This window comes from Mandrillus leucophaeus, unplaced genomic scaffold (genome assembly GCF_000951045.1).
Source record: "Mandrillus leucophaeus isolate KB7577 unplaced genomic scaffold, Mleu.le_1.0 Scaffold36, whole genome shotgun sequence".
Classification (NCBI taxonomy): domain Eukaryota; kingdom Metazoa; phylum Chordata; class Mammalia; order Primates; family Cercopithecidae; genus Mandrillus; species Mandrillus leucophaeus.
Window position 1 is genome coordinate 387,954 of NW_012103809.1, and position 9,174 is coordinate 397,127.

Below are 9,174 nucleotides of genomic sequence, written 5' to 3' on the forward strand. Positions count from 1 at the left end.
AAGAGAGGATTTTGAATCCTCCCAAAACAAAGAACTGATGAATGTCTGGAGTGATAGATTTGCTAATGACACTGATTTGATCATCACACGTTGTGTACATGCATGGAAATACTACTCTGTATCGTGTGTGTGTGTGTGTGTGTGTGTGTGTATATATATATATATTTTTAGAAGTTGTCTCTCTCTGTCACCTAGGCTGGAGTGTGGCGGTAAGATCTTGGCTCACTGCAACTTCTGCCTCTTGGATTCAAGCTATTCTCCTGCCTCAGCTGCCCAAGTAAGTGGGATTACAGGCACACGCCACCACACCTGGCTAATTTTCTGTATTTTTAATAGAGACAAGGTTTCACCATGTTGGTCAGGCTGGTCTTGAACTCCTGAACTCAAGTGATCCACCTGCCTCGGCCTCCCAAAGTGCTGGGATTACAGGTGTGAGCCACCATGCCCAGCCTGTATCCTATAAATATGTACAATTAATATGCTAACTAAAGAGAAAAGAAAAGAAAATCACATGTTTAGAAAGCTGCAATCGGTTAGACATGGCTGATATGCATGATGAGAAGGAGAAAGCAGTGAATGGTAAGACTGGATAGGAGGGCCAGAGCCAGATCATAGGGAACTTTATACACCAGGCTAAGGAGCTCAGATTTGATCCAGAATGTGATTGGGAACCACTGAAGGGCTTTATGCAAGGGAGGGGCATGAAAATATTTTGCTTTTGAAAGATCAAAATATGTCTACTCTATGGAGGATGGCATGAAGGGGACCAAAACTGAAGGCAGAAACAATAATTAGGAGGTGAGTGCAACAGGTCAGATGAGAAATGACAGGGGCTTGAAACGAAGCAGTAGCAGTGGGGATGGAGTAAAAGGGCCCTACAAGGTTAGAGGGAGGGGCTTCCAATTACAGCACCAGCTATGACAGGAGATGGAAGAACCCTCGTCTGAGGACGGAAGGGAAGGCTAGGTTGCACAGTATGGAAATGTGACTTCAGGAACTCCTATTAAATCTTGTGTTATTGTCAAATTACATGGAAATGTAAGATTATTTATCATGATCATCAAGGTGACCTACCATAGTCATGGACTTTGGATGATTTTCTAAACTTTTCGATCTGTAAGAAATAGAAAGAAAATAATGTAAAAAGGAGGAAGGGGGGACTGAAATAGTGAACATGGTGAGCAAGTATGCCATTATTTAGCATATTTTCCCCCCACTTTCAAGGAGAAATCGTCAATTAAGATAGAACTATGAGACCCTCAGAGATTAAGATCAAGCTTTTTGGTATATAACATGTGGATCATTCTCACTTCATTTAAATAAAAACAATGAGGCAGGGTATGGTGGCTCACACCTGTAATCCCAGCACTTTGGGAGGCCAAGGTGGGTGGATCACTTGAGGTCAGGAGTTCAAGACCAGCTCTGCCAACATGGTGAAACCCTGTCTCTACCAAAAATACAAAGATTACCTGGGCATGGTGGCATGTGCCTGTAACCACAGCTACTCAGGAGGCTAAGGCAGCAGAATTACTTGAACCTGGGAGGCGGAGGCTGCAGTTAGCTAAGATCGTGCCATTGCACTGCAGCCTGGGTGACAGAGTGAGACTTCATCTCAAATAAAAAAATAAATAAAATAAAAAAAAATGAGGCACACTCTCACTACATTTAACATTCCCATAGATTTACTTAAGATACGATTCTGACTGACTTGAAAACTTAATGAATTTACTTGAAAGTCATGAAGAACTAGAGGCAAAAATAAAACATCTGAGGCTATTACGATACTTGCTTTTATATCCTTATGTCCCACTATTTCCACTAGTGAAGAGAACTGGCAAAAGCAATGCCATAATTTTGAGAGGCTGCAGAGGTAAGCTGAAGCTTGTTTGCATGCCGAATATACCGAGATCAATTGGGCCAATCATCACAGGCTTCACAGAGGGTGGTGGCTGAAAGCTGATGTAGGTCTGGAGTTTTCTAACAAATGTCCTTCTTGGCTGGAAAGGGTTTTGAGAGCTCTTCTGCCCATCTCACCCCCGAGTAGCTGGGATTACAGGTGCCCACCACCATGCCTGGCTAATTTTTGTATTTTTAGTAGAGATGGGGTTTGGTCTTGAACTCTTGACCTCAAGTGATTCACCGGCCTCAGCCTCCCAAAGTGCTAGGATTACAGGCATGAGCCACCGTGCTCTGCCCATACTGCTGTGTTCTTAATCAACCCCACAGGGTTTGTGCATACACCTTGTAGCATCAGATATTGAGCCTCTTCTAAAATAGCAGACTGTAAGGCTTAATGTTAGTGTAAGAAAATCTGGTGATAAAATACAGAGCAGGGCAAGTAGTTTCGTTGTAGACAAAAATCTTAGCCCATAATCTTTATAGTTTCTTCCTTAGAGTGACTGTACATTCCATGAGAGCAGGGAATCTGGCTTTCCATTTCAGGTTCTACAAAAAACATTAATCAAGCAACTACTTTATGCTAGGCAAAGCATGAAGCACTTTCATATAATATATCTTGTTTACCTTAAATTGAGATAAAAAATAGGTTTTTTAAAAATATCTATCTATCTATCTATCTATCTATCTATCTATCTATCTATCTATCTATCATCTATCTATCTATCATCTAATTTTTTTGAGACTGAGTCCCACTGTGTTGCCCAGGCTGGAGTGCAGTGGCACAATCTTGGCTCACTGCAACCTCCACCTCCCAGGTTCAAGCGATTCTCCTGCCTCAGCCCCCTAGTAGCTGGGATTACAGGCACGTGCCACCATGCCCAGCTAATTTTTGTATTTTTAGTAGAGATGGGGTTTCACCATGTTGGCCATGCTGGTCTCAAATTCTTGACCTCAGGTGATCCACCCCCCTTGGCCTCCCAAAGTGCTGGGATTACAGGTGTGAGCCACCACACCCAGCTGTATTATCTATATTTTAAAGATATTAATTTAAAAAAGAGAGGGAAACTTACCTTGGTTTTCTGGCTTTTTCTCTGGGCTTTCTAATTAAATCCTCTAAATGTTTATTTCTCTTTTCCAAACTGAAAGAAGAAACAATTGAATTTTATGACTAAAACTGACTTTTCTAGACCATTATTTTGTTAGATTCACTAGAGGATTTTAGTAGATAAAAATAGGTAATCTAAGGCCAGGCGTGGTGGCTCAAGCCTGTAATCCCAGCACTTTGGGAGGGCGAGACGGGCGGATCACGAGGTCAGGAGATAGAGACCATCCTGGCTAACACGGTGAAACCCCGTGTCTACTAAAAAATACAAAAAACTAGCCGGGCGAGGTGGCGGGCGTCTGTAGTCCCAGCTACTCGGGAGGCTGAGACAGGAGAATGGCGTAAACCCGGGAGGCGGAGCTTGCAGTGAGCTGAGATCCGGCCACTGCACTCCAGCCAGGGTGACAGAGTGAGACTCCGTCTCAAAAAAAAAAAAAAAAAAAGGTAATCTAATTATCTATACACTATCCAACCACCTAACCATATAGAAACTTGGGATTCTTTCCTAGCAACTCAACATTATTCTATCAGTTTTTCCCTTTATAGGTTCCAGTGGTGAAGAAGGAAAGTAGACAGTAGCAAATATATAAAGTAGCATTCAGATATTCTCCCATTTGCTTACACAGTGGTTCACTCATACTGATCCTTCTATCTGAGTAAATCCAATATGATCCTGAGGGTAACATGTTAAAAACAAAACTCCTGGCTAGGCGTGGTGGTTCACACCTGTAACCCCAGCACTTTGGGAGGTTAAGGCAGGTGAATCTCTTGAGCCCAGGAGTTCATGACCAGCCTGGGCAACGTGGTGAAATTCTGACTCTACAAAAACACAAAAACTAGCTAGGCATGGTGGCACATGCCTGTGATCCCAGCTACATGGGAGACTGAGCTGGGAGGATTTCTTGAGCCCAGGAGGTGGAGGTTGCAGTGAGTCAAAATCATGCCACTGCACTTCAGCCCGCCACAGAGCTAGACTCTGTCTCAAAAAAGAAAAAAGAAAAAAGAAAGAAAGAAAGAAAAGAAAAGAAAAGAAAAGAAAAGAAAAGAAAAGAAAAGAAAAGACAAAAAACCCTGAGCTAGAAACAGCTTAACATGCAAAAATATGTGACAGCATTACAGGACCATCACAAACCTATTTTTCCATCCAGGGAGGTTGTATGAGCTTCCCGTGGCTGCTGCAACAAATCAACACAAATTCTGTGGCTTAAAACACATACATTTATTTTCTTCTGGAGGTCAGAAGTCCAAAATAAGCTTCACTGGCCTGAAATCAAGGCATTGGCAGGGATGTGCAGCCTCTAGAGGTTCGAGAGGAGAATCCTTTGCCTGGCCTCATCCAGCATCTGGAGGCTGTTCTTACTCCTGAGGGGGCTTGGCCCCACATCACACCACCTTTTCTCCCCATTTCCACTGTCAGGTTGACTCTTCTTCTTCTGTCACCAAATCTCTCTCTGCCTCCCCTGTCTTATAAGTACCCTTGTGATTGCATTTAGGGCCCACTCAGATAATCCAAAATAATCTCCGCAACTCAAGATGTAATCACATCTGCAAGGCTCTTTTGCTACATAAGGTAACAGTCACAGGTTCTCATGATTAGAACTTGCATGTCTTTGGGCCATTCCTCAGCCTACTGTAGAGGATAAATAGGCCCTGAGAGGAGACGAAATTCTACGGCAGAGGTCTAAACTCAAATGCCTATAGAAGGGTCAGGCAGGTATGTGAAATGAGCAAAGCCAGCTAAATGGTGATTCAGACAAACCAAAGCGCATACACCCCTAGGCCCTGCCTAAAAGAAGTTGCTACTTAGCTCTTGCCAAATGTTGCCACGTGAGAATGCTGCAGCCATGATTAGATCTTCTTGTCTTACTTATTTTTAAATTTTTATTATTGAGAGACAGAGTCTCACCCTGTCACTCAGTCTGGAATGTAGTGGTGCAATCACAGCTCACTGCAGCCTCAAACTCGCGGGCTGAAGCAATCCTCTCATCTCAGCCTCCGGAGTTAGCTAGGACTGCAGGTGCATGCCACCACACCTGACTAATTGTTTTAATATTTTGTAGAGACAAGAGTCTCGCTATGTTGCCTAGGCTGGTCTTGAACTCCTGGCCTCAAAATATCTTCCCGCCTCAGCCTCCCAAAGTGCTGGGATTGTAGGCATGAGCCACCATGCTCAGCCTACTCTTGTTTTTAAAGAGGAGATAGAAATCTAGATTTTTACAGAATATCTTCCCTTTTCAATTTTGGCAATTAATTTAAAAAATACTTTAAACATTATATGGACAAAACACAAATGCCCCAGAATATAACTTGTAAGTTGTCATTTTGAAACCTATACTCTTCCTTTCAGAGATATCAGGCTTTTGTTTTAAAGGGATAAAGAGAAGTTGTCAAACCCAGGAATAGAAGATAATGTGAAACAACTCTGTGTAAACCAAAAGCCTGAGTCTATCATGCCTAATTATCAGAGAAATAGCATGGAATAAATCTTCTGTATTTCTAGAATTGAAAAGAATGAGTCCAACTCCTGAAGGAGGGAGATACCTAAGGAAAGAAAGTGAAAAGTATTTCCAAGTGTGCAACAAGGCAACAGTGGAATATATTGACACTGTGCTCCTGTGTGTAGAGCTGCGGGCAAATAGCTATAATCTAAGCCTACCTAAATGGAGTCCTTGGTTTATTTTGGAGGAAGTCATGTCCTCCATAGAGGCCATGAGAGAACTCTGCTGAGAGCTAGGCAAGCAAAGCAGCACCACTGAATGGAGTATAATGAGTGCTTTGATTTGCATTTAATGACATGACTGTATTTCTTTCTTGTTTTTCTTTTAAGACAGAGTCTCGATCTGTCACCAAGACTGGAGTGCAGTGGCGCAATCTCAGCTCACTGCAACCTCTGCCTCCCTGGTTCAAGTGATTCTCATGCCTCAGCTTCCCAAGTAGCTGGGATTACAGGTGTGCGCCACCATGATTGACTAATTTTTGTATTTTTAGTAGACATGCGGTTTTGCTGTATTAGCCAGTCTGGTCTTGAACTCCTGGATTCAAGTGATCCTCTCACCTTGGCCTCCCAAAGTGCTGGGATTACAGGCATGAGCCACTGTGCCCAGCTGACATGAATATATTTCATGTGCTTTTTTGCCATACATGTATTTTCTTGGTGGAATCTCTACTAAAATCTTTGCCCATTTTTATTGGGTTATTTGTTTTCTTATGACTGAGTTTTGAGAGTTCATTACATCTGGATAGAAGTTCTTTAGCAGATACATGATTTGCAGATATGTTCTTCCAGACTATGGCTTGCCTTTGATCTGTTAACAGTGTCTTTAGAAGAGTAGTTTTAGGCTGGGTGAGGTGGCTCACACCTGTACTCCCAGCACTTTGGGAGGTTGAGGTGGGCGGATCACGAGGTCAGGAGTTCAAGACCAGCCTGGCCAACATGGTGAAACCCCATCTCTACTAAAAATACAACAACAAAAAAATTAGCCTGGTGTTGTGGCGTGCGCCTGTAGTCCCAGCTACTTGAGAGACTGAGGCAGCAGAATCACTTAAACCCGGGAGGTGAAGGTTGCAGTGAGCTGAGATTGTGTCACTGCCCTCCAGCATGGTGACAGAGTGAGACTCCGTCTCAAAACAACAACAACAAAACAAACAAACAACAAAAAAAAGAAGAGCATTTTTAAATTTTGATGAAGTCAAATTTATCAAAATTTTCTCTAATGAATCATGCTTTTAGTGACATGTCTAAGAAATTGTTGCCTAACCCAAAGTCATAGCAATTTTCTGTTTCCTTCTAGATGTTTTAAGGTTTTAGCCTTTATCTTTGGGTATACTATCCATTTTGAGTTTACTTTGTATGTAGTGGAGTGTATAAATCAAAGTTAATTTTTTTGAAAATGGGCAATGATTCCAGCACCATTTGTTGAGAAGGTTATCCTTTTTCCACTTTGTTGCCTTTGTATCTTTGTCAAAAATCACTTGTCCATATATGTACGGGTCCATGTCTGCATTCCCTGGTCCGTTCCATTGATTTTTATATTTTTACACCAATGCTACACTGTTTTGATTATTGTAGCTCTATAAAAAGTCTTAGAATCAGAGTTTCCCTCCCATTTTATCCTTCTTTATCAGAGTTCTTTTGGCTATTCTATGCCTTTTGAATTTCCATATGAATTTAGAATCAGCTTGTTAAGTTTATTTAAAATTGGAATTGCACTGAATCAATAAATGAACTTGGGGAAAATCTTAACAAAATGGACCCATGAAAGAGCTATACCTCTCCATTTATTTAACTCTACTTTCTCTCAATGATGTGTTGTAATTTTTAGTGTATGAGTCTTTTACATACTTTTGCCAAATTTATCCTTATGTAGTTTATATTTTTGGAGCTATCAGAAATGCTTTTTAATTTCTGATTGTCTGTTGTTAGTATATAAAAAGACAACTGACTTTTACATATTGATATTGGATCCTGCAACCTTGCTAATCTTAATAGTCCTGGTAACTTTTTTGTAGATTCCATCAGATTCTCTACATAGATGATCATGTGTTTGTGAATACATGCAGTTTTGCTTCATGTCCAGTCTGGATGAATTTTATTTTTCTTGCCTGATTGTACTGGACAGAACTTCCAGTACAATGTGAATGTACTGGAATGTCTTGTTCCTGATGATAAGAAAGCATTTAGTCTTTCATCATTAAGTATAACGTTAGTAAGCTTTTGTAGGTGCTCTTTGTCCTAATTGAGAAAGTTCCTTTCTTTTCCTAGGTTGTTTAGGTTTTCTCATGAAGAATGATGTTGGATTTTGTCAAACGGTTTTTCCGTCTGTCGAAATTATCATATGCTTTTTCTTTTTTAATTTTTTAAATATGCTAACTAACAATGATGTATACAATTGTTATTATATATAAAGCTGGCCCTTTTTTGCTATATAAGGTAACATTCACAGATTCTAGGGATTAGAACATGGATTCGCCATTTACTTTTACCTGACATTTTTAGCAGCACATACTGTACCCAATTTGTAGTCTTTTATTCCTCACCCCCTTCCACCCTTTCCCCCAAGTCCCCAAAGTCCACTGTATCATTCTTTTTTTTTTCTTTGTCTTTGTACGATATTTTATTAAAGGTCTTTACAGAGCAACATCCAGACTCCAGAATACAGCTGCCAATGAGACCCTGTTACGCTGTGGGGACTGGTTGGGGCACGGCAGGTGGCTCTGGCTCCCCACCCTTCTGTTCTGAGATGGGGGTGGTGGGCAGTATTTCATCTTTGGATTCCATGATGCTCACGTGGTCAGGCAGGGGCTTCTTAGGGCCAGTTTTACCAGTTGGGTCCCAGGGCAGCACGATCTTCACCTTGATGCCCAGCACACCCTGTCTGAGCAACACGTGGTGCACAGCAGTGTCAATGTAGTAGTTAACAGGGTCTCTGCTGTGGATCATCAGGCCATCCACAAACTTCATGGATTTAGCCCTCTGTCCTCAGAGTTTCCCAGACACCACGACCTCGCAGCCTTTAGCCCCACTCTCCATGATGAACCACAACACACCATAGCAGGCCCTCTGCACGGCAAGCCCTCCTAGCGTTTGCAATGCAGACACTCTGCCTGGGCAATGGCACACAGGCCCCTAGCGGCCACCTTTTCAGCATAAAGCTCTACACTGCCCTCTGGAAAGCCAAACCTCTTCTGAACTACAGCAGTCAGTTCCCGAGTCCCCCAGCCCTTCTCACCAAGAACATTCTGTGTTCTGGTGACCAAGGTAATGATTTCTGTCTTGGCTGGTGTAACTCGCACCTCAACTCCAGAGTAGCCATCTTCAGCCAGTTCCTGAGTAAGAAACTCATTCAGTTCAGCTTAGAAGATGCCATCAGTGACAAACTTCTTCTTGGAAATTTGCATGGCCATCTCGCCGCCATGCTCCGCCGAAAGGAAAGGCACTGTATCATTCTTATGCCTTTGTGTCCTCATAGCTTAGCTCCCACTTATGAGTGAGAACATATGATGTTTGGTTTTCCATTCCTGGGCTACGTCACTTAGAATAATGGTCTCCAATTCCATCTAGGTTGCTGCAAATGCCATTATTTCATTCCTTTTTATGGCTGAATAGTATTCCCTGGTATATATATATACCACAATTTCTTTATCCACTCATTGATTGATGGGCATCTGGGCTG

At 42.0% G+C, this 9,174-nt stretch overlaps 1 protein-coding gene and 1 pseudogene across 2 annotated transcripts in view; both read right to left on the reverse strand.

The window, feature by feature from the left end:
• Positions 1-473: 473 nt before the first annotated feature.
• Positions 474-9,174, reverse strand: part of CAGE1 (cancer antigen 1) — a 58,670-nt gene continuing 49,969 nt past the window's right edge. Inside the window, exons 13-15 of the mRNA XM_011989623.1 lie at positions 2,970-3,038; positions 1,075-1,114; positions 474-485 (exon numbers count right to left, since the gene is read on the reverse strand). Of these exons, the coding sequence (XP_011845013.1) occupies positions 474-485; positions 1,075-1,114; positions 2,970-3,038 (121 nt within the window). The remainder of the gene's footprint in view (positions 486-1,074; positions 1,115-2,969; positions 3,039-9,174) is intronic.
• On the reverse strand, positions 8,063-8,905 carry LOC105546431 (annotated as a pseudogene). The gene has a single exon (XR_001007090.1). The product of XR_001007090.1 is annotated as a 40S ribosomal protein S3 pseudogene (transcript).